Source organism: Schistocerca nitens, chromosome 2, assembly GCF_023898315.1.
Source record: "Schistocerca nitens isolate TAMUIC-IGC-003100 chromosome 2, iqSchNite1.1, whole genome shotgun sequence".
Classification (NCBI taxonomy): domain Eukaryota; kingdom Metazoa; phylum Arthropoda; class Insecta; order Orthoptera; family Acrididae; genus Schistocerca; species Schistocerca nitens.
The window spans coordinates 261,524,843-261,544,011 of NC_064615.1; the positions used below are offsets into that span (position 1 = coordinate 261,524,843).

Below are 19,169 nucleotides of genomic sequence, written 5' to 3' on the forward strand. Positions count from 1 at the left end.
AAATGACATCAAATCAAGGAATGTTGCCGGACCTGATGGAATCCTACCAGAGTTTCTAAAGAACATAGGTCCAAGAGCATGCACATGGTTTTGCAAATTTTTCACCTCCATACTTACGACTGGAAATATTCCAAACAAATGGAAGGAGTCGAAGATAATAGTTATCTTGAAGCCTGGAGAGGACAAGAGAGATCCCAAGAGCTACAGACCTATCTCTCTGCTATGTGTGATGTGCAAACTTCTTGAGAAAATTGTTCAGTTATTTGCTACAAAGGTTGGTGATCTGCAAATGCCAGGCATTTTATGATTTTCTTGTTTGCACACATTCTTCCTAGTTGATTTCCTTTTACTTTTTCTTCCCATTGTTTCATAATTTTGTCCATGACATTGTTGAATAAAAGCAGTGAGAGACTATGTTCTTGTCTGACCCCTGTATGTATCTCAAATGGGCCTGAGATTTCTCCCACAGATTTTATTTTGGGTGTGATATCTGTTGTATGAGTGTCTTAGTTTTTCTGTCTGTTCCATATCCTTTCAATATGTCAAAGAGAATCTGCCAGGTCTATGGAGTCATAGGCCTTCTTAAAGTCCATGAATATGACTACAGTGTTGTTTGTCTGTCTGATCTTGAGGAGCATTTGCCGGTTCCATATTTGTTCAATACAGGACCTTCATTTCCTCAAGCTTGCTTGATATTTGCCTATCTTTTATCAGCTTTTGGTTATATTCTGTTGAGTAATGCCATGGAGAGAATTTTGTGGGTGACCGGTAATAATGAGATACCTATGTAATCATGATGGTCTGTCTTATCACCCTTTTTTATGAGTGGGTGAATCAGTGCACAGTGCCATTCCTGTGGAATTTTCTCTGTATTCCATATTTCTATAAGGATTTCATGGATTTTCTTTGTGTGATTTGGTATTTGAGTTTACAGAACTTGGAAATAATGCCCTGGGGCTCTGTTGTGTTTTTAGATGTTTTATAATCTCTTCTACCTCTTTTACTGAAGGTGGCTTTGTATCTGGGTTTGGTACTATTTTCATGTAGAGTAATTTTTCTTTAGGATTCTTGCAATTGAAAAATTTATCAAAACAATTCTTAATTATTTTGCAGTCTTCTGTAATATTTGTTTCCAGATATCCATCTGTTCTTTTGAAGCAGATATTTGGAGGCTGATAACCCTTTATATTTTCCCTGAAAATTCTGTAGAAATTTCTCTTGTTATTTATGTTGAAGTCTTCCTCAATTTCATTTAGTCTATTTTTGTCATGTGTCCTTTTCACTCTTCTAATATCTTTCAAGGATTGTTTCTGGACAGTGTAGAAATTGTAATTTATTATTTGATTGTTTTATACCTCTTCTCACTGTAGGAAATTCCTAAGCATTTTTAGCATATTTTGTACCTACACAATGCTAAAATTTATATCTGTGAGCCTCTGTAAGTACTGTCCCCATGTATAATTATGACTCATTCCGTATCCATGCAGTTCTCTTGCATAATGGATAAATGGAACATGAATGAATAAATAAATAAAAATTAAATAAATAAAAATCATAATAACAGACACATGTTCCAGTTCAGCACTGAGACTGAGTGGCTTATGTGCACTTGACAATTCATCTTGTTTTGATCCCATAGTAGTTCTGTTATTGGCCTTTGTTGGGAACCTGTAATTATATTCCACTAATTTCTAATCTCATGTACGTTCTGAACCATCTATGCCTTTGCATTTTTTAGCTTTGCAAATGCTTTTGATGTGTACCTGTACTCCACATCAAAAGCAAACTGCATCTTTAAATGCACTATAAAACATGAATGCTTGATATAACACCGAGTACACAAAGGGAGTCTTAATACTTCTTGAATTGAGGGGGCAAGTAACAGATGACTTTCTTCTCACCAAATGCTGGTGGCATGTAAACAATATTTTTGCTTGCTGATCATTTCATAGGTCCCTTGACTAGAGGTGCCTCATAATATGTGGAGACTTTTCCTTCCTCCTGCCTGTGTACCTACCTAGTGGGACACTGCATGCAATGTGAACATTACCAGTTCCTCTGTGCTATCCTTAACACATCTGCTAATGACAGGTCCTGTTGCCTTAGCATTTGTGATCTTATCCTATTATTGGAGGCTAATCTAATCACAATATCTCAGACAAGGGCCTATGGATAGGACTGCTGACACTGAGGATTTTCAGATTGAAATTTGCAATGACAACTATAGTTTTGAAGACTGATAATAAATTATTGATATGGTTGATCAGGTCTCATCTTATGCTGGTTGAATTCTAATGTAGCTGTCACTACATGAATTTTCATAGTGCAAAATTCAGATAACACTTCGCAAACATGCGAAAATGAAAACATATTGGACACAACTTGCTAGGCAACTGTACTACTTTCTTTTCAAGACACCAATAACACAACAACCTTGGGAAATTGTAACTGTTGCTGCAGTATCTGACATTACACTTCCCACTCATACAAGTGAGATAATGGAAAGTGGCAAAGGTTTTGGGAACAGGCCTAAGATGTATAAAAACAAAAGGGTTCTTACAAACCACAGTCTAGTTAGTGCAACAGTCTGAGACAGTGACAGAATAAAAATCTTCCTAGAATGAGTGCAAATACAGGTAATGTGAAAAATCAGGTGCTCTGATGTCCTAAGAGCCTCAATGGAACTACAATCTTTTACCTGAAGATCAAGGTAATGTGTAGGGAACATTGTAATATACACAGAGAGAAAAAAGAAAACCTGCAGAATGACACATTAATTTTCAGAATTTTATATTCAGTAAATTTATTACATTTAGCTATAACTAAATGGTAACAGTAAACTCATTTATGATAGCTTACTGTTTATACTGCCTGTTACTTTTGCATATAATGTTCACAAAATCAGCAAGCCTGTTTCACAACATTTTCTTTTTTCTTTAATATAAGCAGTGGGCATTGATTCTTTTTCTTTGGCTTCACCATCACAGACACTCTCCTGGAGTCCTCTGATATTCTTCTTAAAAATTATGAGCATTGAATGTAGAAAAATTGTGAAGAAATTGATTTTACTGAAAAAATTAGTCACAAATATTTAATTTCAAGCATTGTATAATAGATCTCTCAATATTGAGAGACTAGATTCAGCAAGAAAAATACAGAATATTTAAATTTGTCCTGTTCCACATACATATTAATACTTGAATGTTATCATAACAAGTCAACTATCTTGCCGCAGGGCAATGAAAACAGAAATTAAAGAAATGTCAGATGCTCTGAACTCCCTGTGACTTCTGCACACTTCTACCCAGAGTCAGTGTCCAGAAATAGGTGGCAATTAAGTTAACTTAACAAAAAATGATAAAACAAATTAAGAGTGTAACTGATAGTAAGTCAGTGATTACACTAGGTATATAGGAACTGACAATGTAAAGACATTAGGTAAATGAATCCAATTAAAAAAAGTATAAACCTCATCCTGACATATTTTTTGCTCATTATAAGTATCATATAAAAGTTGCAGGCCATCTTCACAGTTTAGCTCTTAGCTATTATTTACTTTCTAAATTTAATAGAAAACTACACTGAATTCTGAAAGAGATGTGTGCTGAAATAATTTCTAATGAGAGACACATTTTTAACAGTATAATCACCATTTTATTACTGCAGACCATACACACATGTACAGTGTCACCTTGCAGTTGGCACACAATTTCAGTTTTTATGGTCATTTCAAGTCAATACATTCGATTCTGCTTCCCCTTGTGTCACCACACAGTAAGTGCTCTCTTAATGCAGCAACAAACATCACAATTTCCCATTACCAAAATTAGTATGACATGCTTTCAAACTGGACTTCCTTCCATTTAGTATCAGTACTTATAAAACTTCACAAATTATCTGAGATTTTCTACAGTTATTGTTACAGTCTGACAGAGAAGACAGCATGAACTTTCTCAAACATCATTTAAAAATGTAAAACATCTCATTAACAATCCACTTTCAATAGAACTGTATTGTACGACTTGCTGCAAATTTAAGGAAGTGAGCTATTTAATGAAACAGCAAAGAACTAAAACTAAAAGAACATGTTGCACTGTTAGTCCTGTTTCTTTTGTGGTGCCAGAGGTGGTATTTTGATAGAGTGGGAACAATCTGTCCCACAGCTGCATCCTGTCTTTGTAGTAAAAGCCTTGTTTCATCATCAGGTCTGAGCCTATCTCCAGGTATGCTGGGCTTGAAAGGTTTAGTGGCTGCCACTCAATGTTAATCAGGTCATTCTTCTCTGATGTTGGATTTCTGCAACAAATTAAACAGATGACCCTTTGTAATATGAAATCTATTCTTTGTTTCGTGTATACTCACAAATGAAACTACAATGAAATCTCAGATTAGCACAAAAATATCAGGTATGAACATTTACGAGCAATAAGTATCACATCTTATTAGTGACTAATGAATTATGAGACAAAACTGCTGGCCACTACTTACCTTCTGTAGGTGAAACATGCAGTACTGCTAACAGGCACATAGGGAAATACAAGGGAAAGCGAGGCACAGGAGAGAATTGGACCTGCAGTACTCTCCCCAAAATTTTCATCTTCACCTTATTTGTCATCATTAGTGGTGGGTGCCTCTCATCCTGGTGTGTGGGTAATACTGCTTCATTTTTATGCTTCCCTGACCTCTCCCTCTGATCTAATTTTGGAAGGAACTGTATGTTCTGAAAGCTAGAGACTGTACCATTTTTACTTTTCTATGCATTTATTGGTAGTATTACACTTTTTACACTCTGCTCATCACCCAGAGACTGTGGTCATGTGTGTGTGAGTTGCATTTGCTTGAGTGTATGTGTGTATGTTGTCTATTTCTGAAGATGGCCTGTTGGTCTAAAGCTTACTTTCTGATAGTCTTTTTGTTGTGCCTGTCTGTGACACAGCATCTGCACTAGCAACTATGCTTTTCATAGTCCCTATTTGAGATGTGTTTCCTAAAAAAGCTCACAAAGATCAATGTCATGCCTAGTAACACAAGCCAATGGATAACACCTGCTATTAGAGTATCTAGTCAAACACTAAAACATATCAGTCAGCTCAAAAAAGATAACAAAGATGTACACATTACAGATTATGTTAAGACATACAAGAAAATTTACAGGAAGGTGATCAAAAAAGCCAAGACAATGCACAATGACAGTGTAATTGCTGGGTCAGCAAACAAATCGAAAGCTATATGGAATGTAGTAAAAAAAGAAATAGGCCCAAGAAAAAATGTTAGAAATCCAGATGACTTTGTTTTAAAGGATGATCAAGGTGTGCTAGTCAGAAATCTTACTTTAGCAAATTACATTAATGACTACTTCATAAATAGTCCAATCAATCTGAGTAAAAATTGTTCTAAGATTAGTAGAACATCAATCCCAGAAGAACAAAGTGTTAATTCATTATTGCTACCTCCCACAAACAAATTGGAAGTTAATCGAATAATAAAAACAATGAAGAATAAAATGTCCTCAGGGATTGACGAGATACCTTCCTCAGTCATGATGAGATGTGCTAGTGTCATATCAGACCCACTCTCACACATCATAAACATATCATTTACAAAAGGTGTCTTTCCACAATGATTAAAAGTTGCAAAAGTAAAACCATTGTATAAAAAGGGCAATATACATGAAGTGGGAAACTATAGACCAATAGCTTTATTATCGGTATTTTGAAAAGTAATAGAGACAGTCATGAAAAATAGAATTACAAATTACCTCGAGAAATTCAATCTATTGTCTGTAAACCAACACGGCTTTCGCAAAGGAATGAGTACACAGTCAGCCATCACCCAATTCATTGAAAATATTGTAACGGGGCTAGATAAGAACAACAGTAGAATAGGAATAAATTTGGACATCTCAAAGGCATTTGATACTGTCCAACATAATATCCTGCTAGACAAATTAGAATATGTCGGTATATGAGGAGTAGCTAAAAAGTGGTTTCAGTCATATCTCCATAATAGGAAACAGGTAGTAGAAATTGCAACAACAAACAGTAAAAACCAAAGTATTGTTTACAGATCGGATATTCAGACTGTGCCAATTGGGGTACCGCAGGGGAGTGTTCTAGGACCTCTCCTATTTCTTCTTTACATAAATGATATCAAGATTCCAATAAATGGTACTCATATAACCCTGTTTGCGGATGACACAAACATTGTAGTAACTGACATAAACCGGGTATTGCCAACATCTGCAACCAGAGTTATAGAATATTTGCAAAATTGGTTTGAAGTGAACAAATTAACCATAAATATATCTAAAACTAATTATATCCATTACAGGAAAGCAAAGTCACACTCTGATCTAGATCTCAGAATACAAAATAAAGAAATCGTGAGAGTTGCTACCACAAAATTCTTAGGTGTACATATAGACGAAAATTTAGACTGGAAATCCCATATTCTGTATCTCTCGCATAAGTTAAGCTCTGCTTGCTTTGCCTTACGTGTTATTAGCTTTGTATGTAGTAGGGAATGTATCAGAGCTGTTTACTTTGCTTATATACATTCTGTTATTACCTATGGCCTCACCTTCTGGGGTCATAGTAAGAAAAATCTCAAAACCATCTTCACTCTACAAAAACGAGCTGTTAGAATAATTACCAACAGTTCAAGGCTAACTCCTTCAAAGCAATTATTTAAACAGCTGAATATTCTACCCCTACCGTGCCTCTATAGGCAGAAAAGCGTAATTAATGTAAAAAGAAATATTAACAATTTCCAATCCAACTCGGATCTACATACTTACAATACAAGAAAGTGCAACGACATTCATATAAAAAGAGTTAACAAGGCTTTGGCGCAGAAACAAACAAACATACAAGGAAGCAGATTGTATAACAAACTACCAGTAAAGATAAAAGAAATAAAAAATTTGTCTTCATTTAAAGAAGCAGTATTCAAATTTTTAATGACCAACTGCTATTTGTAAAACAATACCTGGAATAGCTTCATACTAAACAATTATATTTATGTACTCTGTACCAATAGTAATTTCTATCTGACTGTTGCTATGATCTAAATAAATAATATGTACAAAAGTGCTAGAATTGTATGTGTTATATCTAAATATCAACTGTGTATTCCATGTAAAAAGTCTTTCTCATACATCAATGTAAATAATCAAAGTTGTACATGCTATTTCAATGTGGTCTGATGTTATGCACATCTGTATTTTGTATAGTATTGTTAACCCTATATGTGTGTATATATATACTATGTATTTTTGGACGAAATCCATGCAATGTACATTGTCTCTGGACTAGTAGTAGTAGTATTGTCATATTCCATTGTGGATTTTCCATTATTTGAATTTTCCATGTGTTGTGATGACATTAAAAGACATAAAGCATCGGAAAACACTTTCCAGCACTTCTGTCTCGTAATTTATTTACAAAATAATTTACCTGGATGGATAAAAAATCTACTCACCAGGCAGTGGCACAACACACACGTAAAAGACGTTTGTAAATGGCAAGCTTTCGGAGCCAGTGGCTCCTTCCTCAGGCAAAAGGTTTGAAGGGAAAGGAAGAAGGGTGAAGGAGAAGAACTATAGAGGTCTAGGAAAAGGGGTAGATTTCAGGAAAGTCACCCAGAACTGTGGGTCAGGGGAGACTTACTGCATGGGTAAGTTTATTTGTTTTATCACCCAAATTTTTCATATATTGATGCCACTAACACATACAAAGTGTTTAGTGGTGGGGGATAATAATCAACTGAAATACACAAAGATGGCCGCCGAGTAAGTGACGTCAGAAACTATTTCCAGAAAGTTAAGTGATTTAGACAGGAATATAATTTAGTTTAACGCCGATAACAAATGAAATACGTGCATTAGTGTATCGTTTAGTCTTGCCGTTGAAGGTTTGACTTTTCTTTGCGTATTTTTTCGGAAAACATGAAAAGATCGTAACTTCGCGAAGTCGCGCTTAGGCTTAAATTTTGTAAACGTGTTTGTTTATTGTTTCACGGTAATTTAACTAGTTTCTCGGTAACAAATAAGTAAACTACCGTAAATAGCGTATAACTTCATTGTTTTGAAACAGATTTCAGAAAAACAGCGTAACTTTATATCAGAAACTTGCTTATATACATTTGTTTATAGGCTTAATTCTCGTAACGTTTTTGGAGACTCAAACTTAAAGTATCTCGTTTAATTGTCCTTTTTTCATTCCATCGAGTGAAATATATAATAAATAACGTATACCTTCATTGTTTTAATACAGATCGCAGAAAAACAGCGGAATTTTAAATCAGAAACTTCCTTATATACATTTGTGAATAGGCTTAATTCTTGTAACGTCTTTTTTTATTTTCGATAATTTAATTGATTAATTCTAGCTAAAGTATTATTTTTGCCATGAGTGAGAAGTGCCTGACTTGCCGTAGAATTGTTAGTTCCGGGGTTTGGTGTGATGGATGCAGTAGTTTTTTTCACTGGGGGGACTGCAGTTGCGTGGGTGTCGGCGAAGTGGATCAGGCTCATCAGTGGTTATGTAGGATTTGCAGCAGAGATAGGAAGATAGTGGAACAGGAGGGGAAAATTGCTGCCCTTCAGGCTGAGCTAGATCAGGGTAGGGAAGATCTGGACAGGTTAAGGAGGGAGAAGGGGAAAGAGAGGTGGGAAGTGGCAACAGGTGACAGAAGGAACAGGCCTAGAACTAAGTCTGACAGTTTTGTGGTGAATGTCAAAAATAAGTTTGACCTGTTGCTTCAGTTAGAAACTGATGAGCCTCAAGCATTGGTAGGTGTAGACAGGACACAACAAACTTTCAATAGGAAATTGAAAAAGAATGTAGGAAAGTCATCGAAAAGGAAGAAAGTTTTGTTGTTAGGCAGTTCTCATGCCAGAGGTGTAGGCCAACTTCTGCAGGAGGAATTAGGACCAGAATACCAGGTCACAAATTTTTTCAAACCAAGTGCTAGTCTGGATCAGGTGACAGAGGATTTAGGTTCACTCTGTAAAGGATTTACCAGGGAAGACACTGTGGTTATTGTGGGAGGGCCAGGGAACAGCATCGACAGAGATCCTGGGTACAGTATAGAGTGTGACCTGGTAAAGATTGCGTCGGCATCGAGACACACCAATGTTGAATTTGTATCTGTCCTGAGACGCCATGACCGGCCTCATTTGAACTCTTCTGTTGGGAGATTTAATTTGGAGTTGGAATGGCTGCTTGGGTCGGGTGCGGGGGCTCATATTGGTGCGGTTCCTGTTGATTCTCTCAGTAGGTGGGACCATACCAGGCACGGCCTACATCTCAACAGGAAAGGGAAGGGGAAACTGGCTGGGGTAATAGCAGGCAATTTAAGGGGGGGAGGCACTGCAATGAATGGTAAAATACCAGTGGTTGCAGGTGTTGGAGCAGCACCATTTTTAGGATAGGTAAGACAGAAAGATGTCAAGTTCTACGAGAGGTCAGGATTGAAATAAATCTTCAGTTTAGGAAAGGAATTAAACAGCACAATTCTAGCACATTGGATCACCAATCACAGCTGTCAGTTATAAATTTTCACCAATCACCAGAAATTTTATCTCCACCAAGTTGTATCTCAGTCCTAGGTAATTGCATTGATGAATTAAACTCACCCAACCCAGTTGACATAATCTGCCTCTCTCAACACCATGTGACCACTGGTATAAGAACTAGGCCTAAGCACAATGAGAAACTCAGACAGGAGAGTACTGCAAATTTTAGAATAAGGAAAGGTTCTCACAAAAGTATAATTAAAAATAATTAAAAATAATGTAAGTATATTTCATCAAAATATTGGGAGTTTAAAGAATAAAATAGATGAGCTTCTTTGCCATATATGACAAAAGTTATCATTGTGCAAAAAGAATAGAAACAAAAAAGTTTTGTGTAGAGAAACATATAGATGCATGTGCCTGTGAGCTTAAATTAAATAAAGGCACATTTATAATTGTAACTGTATATAGGTCCCCATCAGGAAATTTTCATCTATTTCTGAAAAATTTGGACTCCTTGTTGTGCTATCTGTCAGACAGGGGGAAGCAAATTATTATTTATGGCGACTTCAATGTAGATTCTCTGAAAGAGGGTAAAAGGAAAAATGACCTTGAAGTATTACTCGGTTCTTTCAATTTGACACCCGTTATTGATTTTCCTACTCGGGTGGTAAAGGATAGCAGCTCACTGACAGATAACTACTTTATAGACCAAGGTAAGTTTAACCAGATAAATGCTCAGCCTGTTGAGAATGGTCTTTCTGATCATGGTGCACAGCTAGTTACAATATATGACATAGCTCCATTCAGCAATACTAAACAGTCCTCAAAGGAGTATGTTCAGTCAATGATTTAACAATTGCAAATTTCAGGGAAAGCCTACAGCAGTTAGACTGGGATGAGGTGTGCCGTTAACCTGATGCCAATTTAAAATATAATTTATTTAATGACATTTTTGTAAATGCATTTGAAAACTGCTTCCCCAAGAAAATAGTTAAATATACTCATAAGAAACCTTGTAACAAACCATGGCTTACTAAGGGTATAAAAATATCTTATAACTGGAAAAGGGAAACATATCTGACAGCAAGAAAGAGTAGTGACCCAGAAACTATCAAACATTATAAAAACTACTGTGTTATATTAAGAAAAGTTATTAAAAAATCCAGAAGTATGTGTATCATGTCTGAAATCAGCAACTCTGATAATAAAATTAAAACAATTTGGAATATTATTAAAAGAGAAACAGGTCAACCAAGAGCACAGGAAGACAGTATTACCATCAAATTGAATGAAAACTTTACGAACAAAAAGTCAGAAGTTGAAAATATTTTTAATAATCATTTTCTAAATGTTGTGGATATAGTAGGATCCAGGTGTTCATTAGAAGATGCTAGGCTGTTAATGGAAGAGGCCATACCTATGCAATTTGGTACAATTGAAATCTCACCCACTTCTCCCTCTGAAATTAGGAAAATAATAAACTTCCTTAAAAGCAAAAACTCACATGGAATTGATGGCATTTCCAGCAAAATACTAAAAGCTTGTTCTCAACAGATAAGTAAGATTCTTAGCCACCTGTGTAATAGCTCTCTGGAACAGGGCATTTTCCCTGATAGACTGAAATATGCTATTGTTATACCTTTGCATAAAAAGGGGGATAGATCTGATGTCAACAATTACTGTCCAATCTCCCTTCTAACAGCTTTATCCAAAATTTTTGAGAAAGTAATGTATTCAAGAGTAGCTTCACATATCTGTAAAAATGAAGTACTAACAAAATGTCAGTTTGGTTTCCAGAAAGGTTTTTCAACAGAAAATGCCATATATGCTTTCACCAATCAAATTTTGAATCATCTGATTAACCAAACACCACCCATTGGGATTTTTTGTGATCTCTCAAAGGCTTTTGATTGTGTAAATCATGAAATTCTGCTAGACAAGCTCAAGTATTGTGGCATGAGTGGGACAGTGCACAAATGGTTTAATTCGTACCTAACTGGACGAGTGCAGAAAGTTGAAATAAGCAGGTCTCATAACATGCAAAGATCAGCACATTCCTCAAACTGGGGAACTATCAAGAATGGGGTTCCACAAGGGTCAGTCGTGGGTCCTTTGTTGTTCTTAATATATATTAATGACTTGCCATTCTATATTCATGAAGAGGCAAAGTTAGTTCTCTTTGCTGATGATACAAGTATAGTAATCACACCTGACAAACAAGAATTAACTGATGCAATTATCAATACTGTCTTTCAGAAAATTACTAAGTGGTTCCTTGTAAACGGACTCTCACTGAATTTTGATAAGACACAGTACATACAGTTCCGTACAGTGAATGGTATGATGCCATTAATAAATATAGACCTTAATCAGAAGCATATAGCTAAGGTAGAATATTCCAAATTTTTAGGTGTGTCCATTGATGAGAGATTAAATTAGAAGAAACACGTTGATGATCTGCTGAAACGTTTGAGTTCAGCTACTTATGCAATAAGGGTCATTGCAAATTTTGGTGATAAACATCTTAGTAAATTAGCTTACTACTCCTATTTTCACTCATTGCTTTCATATGGTATCATATTTTGGGGTAATTCATCACCGAGGAATAAAGTATTTATTGCACAAAAGCGTGTAATCAGAATAATAGCTGGAGTCCACCCAAGATCATCCTGCAGACATTTATTTAAGGATCTAGGGATATTCACAGTAGCTTCTCAGTATATATACTCTCTTATGAAATTTGTTATTAACAACCAAACCCAATTCAAAAGTAATAGCAGTGTGCATAACTACAATACTAGGAGAAAGGATGATCTTCACTATTCAAGATTAAATCTAACTTTGGCACAGAAAGGGGTGAATTATACTGCCACTAAAGTCTTTGGTCACTTACCAAATAGTATCAAAAGTCTGGCAGATAACCAACAAGTATTTAAGAAGAAATTAAAAGAATTTCTGAATGACAACTCCTTCTACTCCACAGAGGAATTTTTAGATATAAATTAAGGGGAAAAAATTATTAAATAAAAAATTTAAAAAAATAAAAAAAGTTGTTATATTAACTTAAGTATGTTGTTAAATTAACTTAATTATGTCATCTATTGGAAAATTTGACTCGTTCCACATCATTACGAAATATCGTATTCATGATCCATGGAACTAGTATTAATCTAATCTAATCTAATCTAATCTAATCTAATCTAACACAACCAGTCACTTTCATTTTTCTTACCACTACACATTCTGGAGGACTATACCTCTTGTATCCCAAGGAGATAGTTCTTCAGACACTGACTCCAAAATGACATAAGTTAACAATACTTCTGGCAGGAGGAATTGAGCCAGGGGGATCAGTTATTGATACTAAGAAGAAATTGAGCTGCTATGGAATTACCACACAATACAGCACTCATACTGCCTGATCTGATCCCAGGGAACAGAAGAGACTAATTTAAAAGGAACTGCTGGATGGAGCTAGCAGTTTGTGGCTTGATTAGAAGCTTCTGTACCTTTGACTAGAGCTCTACTTGAGTGTTTTGGTGGTGTATGGGTGTTGGGATCTGAATTGGGATATTTACCAAAGTTTTAGTTTTGGAGACACTACATGGGACCTCTTTGTTCATGGAATACACTGAAGAACATACATCTACATCTACATCTACATGGATACTCTGCAAATCACATTTAAGTGCCTGGCAGAGGGTTCATCGAACCACCTTCACGATTCTCTACTATTCCAATCTCATATAGCGTGCGGAAAGAATGAACGCCTATATTTTTCCATATGAGCTCTGTCTTCTTTTACTTATTCACAAAACAACCAACCCACATTGCCAACTTATTAGAGAAACAATGCATGGATACCAACTGTGCTCTTACATTATCAGTTACATATTGTTTCTGTTTACTATGACCTTTTTGGTTCAAATGGCTCTGAGCACTATGCGACTTAACTTCTGAGGTCATCAGTCGCCTAGAACTTAGAACTAATTAAACCTAACTAACCTAAGGACATCACACACATCCATGCTCGAGGCAGGATTCGAACCTGCGACCGTAGCTGTCGCTCGGTTCCAAACTGTAGTGCCTAGAACCGCACGGCCACTCCAGCCGCCTTATGATCTTTTTATATCTTAAAGAAAATAATATGTTATTATCTCGCTATTTAGTGAGATAATAACATATTGTGTTGTTTAAGATTTAAAATCACAGTCTCTGAAAATATACCTATTAAACAAGCAAAAGGCTTAGATTTCAATTAAACATCAGCTTTTCTTCCAGTCTTTTAAAAGCAACACTTTGAAGAGATTTAGTTATAATGTCAGCAAGTTGCTCTTGAGTTGGACAGTACTGTATGTTGAACGAACCATGATTCAATTCATCACTGATGAAATGATACTTCATATCAATATGCCTGCTTCTTCTTGATGTTTGACATGATTTTATCATTGCTATTGCACTTTGGTTATCCACACAGTGTCATTTTCATATTTTTATTCAGCAATACGTCTATGAAAGTGAGGGTCAAACTTTGCTTGCATACGTGAAGCTTAAAATACTCTTCACATGACCTTTGGTTGTAGCTACATAAGCAACAGTGATCTGGCAATCAGAACTACCGTGACAGTAAGATATCTTGACAGTAATACATATGAAATCAAATTTACATCTAAACAGCTTTTCTCAGAGACACAAGACAAGGAATATTGGGCCTAGTCTCTGAATATGACAGCTCAATTCAAAAAGATCCAGCAGATCATAAGGTGAGATTCTCTCTGAGATCTTGAGAGAAAAGACTTTGGACATTGCCGTTAGACAAGAAAATCATATAAACAGTGTAAATATTCTTCTATAGAGAGGCAGAATAGCTGATCATGGCACACGCGGTGCAACATACCATCATACCTATGGCTGTGCTACTTATATTCACAGTAATATATAAAAATCTGTTTATTGAGTGTAAATATTGAAAATGACATCCAGCATATAACTATAAAAGTTAATGAGATAACAGTAGCAAAGGTATACCTGCCACCACAAGTCCAGCAACCACCTGAAGTTTACCTTCACTCCCTCACCCAGCTATCTATATAAGCAATTATAACAGCTTGCAAAGTGGAAATAGAATACCATTGATCAGAATGGTATTGCACTTGCAGAATGGGCTGAAGAAAATAGTCTAAGGCTCATTTTTTATGCAAAAGATAAGGCTTGTAACAAAGCAGGTTGACACCCACTATCTTAATGTGTATGCACTCTTATTTCATGTATTGAGGTCTACATAAAATTTTCCTTAACTTTCTTTCTAAAAAAGATTCTGATGTAAAAGTTGCTACATTAAGTACATAGTATACATAGTATGCATATTATCAAACTGATAGTAACAGATCCCCCCACAAAACTCTATTATTCAAATCATTCAGTTAGATATTCTGACTGCTGTGAGATAATTGGTTTTGTCCAAAATGATGGCAATTAAAAGTTATTGCAATTATAAAAATTCATTTTTACTACCATAGGAAAAATCTTGTGAGGTGAAAAATGAAATGATCATATGGCATTTATTGGTCAGGATATCCCTTTCTGGGTTTGGCCGCCGTATTGCAAGTCTCTTTAGCTGATGACGAAAATGGCGATGAAGGACACACAACACCCAGTCTCTTGGGAATCAAACCTGGGCCCCCTTGCATGGTAGGCAGTAACGCTACTGCTGCGCTATGGAGGCAGACATCTTGTGAGATAATAGGTATATTCAGAAGGAAAGACCACTTTACATTTACATCTACATGATTACTACAACATGCCCTTGGTTCTCGCCACTCTCCTGGCCTTAATTTACATTAATCCTTCTGTCTCAGCATTTATTCTCAGTAAATACTCCTTTCTTCACTATATTTTAGTCTTCTACATCTTTCATTTTCTGACTTGTCTATTTTTCGCTGTTCCCCCTCCCACATCTGCTACATACACTGCACCTAGTTTTTCATTCTTATTCTCTCATGCACAATATTATAGTGGTAATCTCTGTCTTGCATATTAGCCTGTCTTCCACGTTTAAGCTCTCAGGTTTTCAAATCTCGTCTTGTGCATTCCCCAACAATCAGTCTTTCCTTCTCATCCTGTCCGGTAAGTCTCCCCTGACCTGGGTGACTTTTCTAAACTGAGCCCCTTATCCTAAACCTCTCCAGTTCTTTTCATTCACCCCTTTTCCTTCCCCTTCAACTCTTCAGCCAGAAGAAGGAGTCACTGGCTCCAAAAGCTTGTAAAAGTCAAATCCTTTTGTGTGTGTGTGTGTGTGTGTGTGTGTGCACACCACTGCTTGGTGAGCAGATCTTTTTTCTATCCATTTACATTACATGATTACTCTTCAGTTCTCAATTAAGTGTATGGCAGAGGGTTCATCAAACCACCTTTATGCTACTTTAAAATTAAAGAACTAATCTTCCCCTTTTCAAAAATGTTTTTACATTACCACAAACTTAATTAGCTTAAAAGCTTTTGTTAGTTACAGATTTCACCTGATCCAAAATTTCTGTGCCAGTTATAGCCAAACTACTGCAAAGTTCTGATGTCTGTTGGTATACCTAATTTTTCTGGGTCAATTGATGTTAATATTAATGAGCAAGTGACCTTGATTAAAAATTACTATATTTTAAGTAACTAAATTTTAATGTGCAAGATGGATTCCATGGTCAGAAACCTGGGATCCCCAACAACATGAGCATAAATTAATACTGCATTGATGCTGCTCAAGAGAAATAATATACAAATGAAACATGACATAGTCAATGCCAATGGAAGATGAACTTTCCTACCTATAAAATTTATAAATCATTACAAATTAAAGAAGTTGAACAATATTAGAGTGAGCCTTTATAAGGCTAAGGCTTGCACCATTTCAATCAGTATTACTTTAGTTTTTGCTCAGGCTTGTTACCAGATGCATACAGTGCCAATCTCGCCTCAGTTTAGCTTCAGGATGTAGTTCTAAAAAATTCAGATTTACTTAATCAAGACTGAGCGGGTATACTTTATAGACAAAATCTGTATCCATTAAAATGCATGGTTTTGATTTAGCTGAGAAATGGTATCGTGTAAAGCTGGAGATAAGCTCAGCCGAAATTTTTGCAAAGAACCTAATGCCATTGACAAAGGACAGGCTAAACATAGTTGGTGGTGGCATGTTTGTTGCTGTTAGAAGTAATTTATCTTGTCGTGAAATTGAAGTAGATAGTTCCTGTGAGTTAGTATGGGCAGAGGTCATTGTTGGCAACCGGAATAAAATAATAATTGGATCCTTTTACCAACCTCCCAATTCAGGTGATACGGTTGCTGAAAGGTTCAAAGAAAACTTGAGTTTGATTTCAAACATGTACCCGACTCATACAATTATAGTTGGCCTTGACTTTAATTTACCCTCAATATGTTGGCAAAAATACATGTTCAATTCCAGAGGTACGCATAAAACATCATCTGCAATTGTGCTAAACGCATTCTCTGAAAAGTATTTCGAGCAGTTAGTTCATGATCCTACGTGGATAGTAAACAGTTTTGAAAACACACATGACCTCTTAGCAACAAATAATCCTGAGTTAATAATGAGCATCAAAACGGATACAGGGATTAGTGAACACAGGGTTGTTCTAGTGAGACAATATTGTAATCCTCAAATCCTCCAAAAATAAATAAAAAATATACCTCTTCAAAAAAGCAAATAAAAATTCACTTGACACCTTCCTGACAGACAATCTCCACTCCTTCCAAATTAATGATATAAGTGTAGACCAGATGTGGCTTGAATTCAGAGAAATAGTATTGGCAGCAATTGAGAGATTTATACCAAATAAATTAACAAACGCTGGAGCTGATCCTCCTTGGTACACAAAACCAGTCAGAACACTGTTGCAGAAACAACGAAACAAAAATGCCAAATTTAAACAAATGCAAAATCCCCAAGATTGGCAATTTTTTACAGGAGCTTGAAATTTAGCGTGGATTTCAATGCGAGATACTTATAACAGTTTCCACAATGAAACTTTTTCTTGAAGCCTGGCAGAAAATTCAAATAGATTCTGGTTTTATGTGAAGTATGTTAGCGGCAAGAAATAATCAATGCCTTCTCTGTGCAATAGCAATGGAGATACTATTGAAGACAGTGCTACCAAAGCAGAATTACTAAACACAGCCTTCCAAAATGCCTTCACAAAAGAAGACAAAGTAAGTATTCCAGAATTCGAATCAAGAACAACTGCCAACATGAGTAATGTAGAAGTAAATATCCTTGGAGTAGTGAAGCAACTTAAATCACTTAATAAAAGCACATCTTCTGGTCCAGACTGTATACCAATTAGGTTCCTTTCAGAGTATGCTGATGCATTAGCTCCATACTTGAAATCATATACAATCATTTGCTCAACGAAAGATCCTTACCCAAAGACTGGAAAGCTGCACAGGTCACACCAATATTCAAGAAAGGTAGTAGGAGTAATCCACTTAATGACAAGCCCATATCATTAACGTCAATATCCAGCAGGATTCTGGAACATATATTATGTTTGAACATTATGAATTACCTCAAAGAAAATGGTCTATTGACACACAGTCAACATGGGTTTAAAAAACATTGTTCTAGTGAAAGACAATTAGCTCTTTATTTGCATGCTATTGACAAGGGATTTCAGATTGATTCCATATTTATGGATTTCCAGAAGGCTTTTGACACTGTATCACACAAGCGGCTTATACTGACATTGCGTGCTTATGGGATAATGTCTCAGTTGTGTGACTGTATTTGTGACTTCCTGTCAGAGAGGTTACTGTTCATAGTAATTGATGGAAGTCATCAAGTAAAACAGAAGTGATTTCAGGTGTTCCCCAAGGTAGTGTTATATGCCCTTTCCTGTTCCTTGTCTATATAAACAATTTGGGAGACAATCTGAGCAGCTGTCTTATGTTGTTTGCAGATGACGCTGTCGTTTATCGACTAATAAAGTCATCAGAAAATCAAAACAAACTGCAGAATGATTTAGGAAAGATACCTGAATGGTGCAAAAATTGGCAGTTGACCCTAAATAATGAAAAGTGTGAGGTCATCCATGTGAGAAAGGAATCCGTTAAACTTCAGTTACACAATAAATAAGTCAAATATAAAGGCTGTAAATTCAACTAAACACGTACCTAGGAAATACAATTATGAACAACTTAAATTTGAAGGAACACATAGAAAATGTTGCAGGGAAGGCTAATCAAAGACTGCGTTTTATTGGTAGGACACTTCAAAAATGTAACAGATCTACTAATGAGGCTGCCTACACTACGCTTGTCCGTCCTCTTTTAGAATACTGCTGTGCGGAGTGGGATCCTTACCAGATAGGATATCAAAAAAGTTCAAAGAAGGGAAGCACGTTTTGTACTACTGAAAAATATGGGAGAGAGTGTCACTGAAATGATACAGGATTTGGATTTGACGCCATTAAAAAAAGGTGTTTTTCGCTGCGACGGAAGCTTCTCATGAAATTCCATAAACCAGTTTTCTCCTCTGAATGCGAAAATATTTTGTTGACACCAACCTACTTAGGGAGAAATGATCACCATGATAAAATAAGGGAAATCAGAACTCGTACGGAAAGATTTAGGTGTTTGTTATTTC

The 19,169-nt window shown here is 35.9% G+C and overlaps 1 protein-coding gene across 1 annotated transcript in view; it reads right to left on the reverse strand.

Annotated features, from left to right (window-relative positions):
* Window positions 1-2,836: 2,836 nt before the first annotated feature.
* Window positions 2,837-19,169, reverse strand: part of LOC126235996 (esterase E4-like) — a 150,415-nt gene continuing 134,082 nt past the window's right edge. The window contains exon 10 of the mRNA XM_049944993.1: window positions 2,837-4,296. Coding sequence (XP_049800950.1) covers window positions 4,047-4,296 — 250 coding nt within the window. The 3' untranslated portion in view covers window positions 2,837-4,046. The remainder of the gene's footprint in view (window positions 4,297-19,169) is intronic.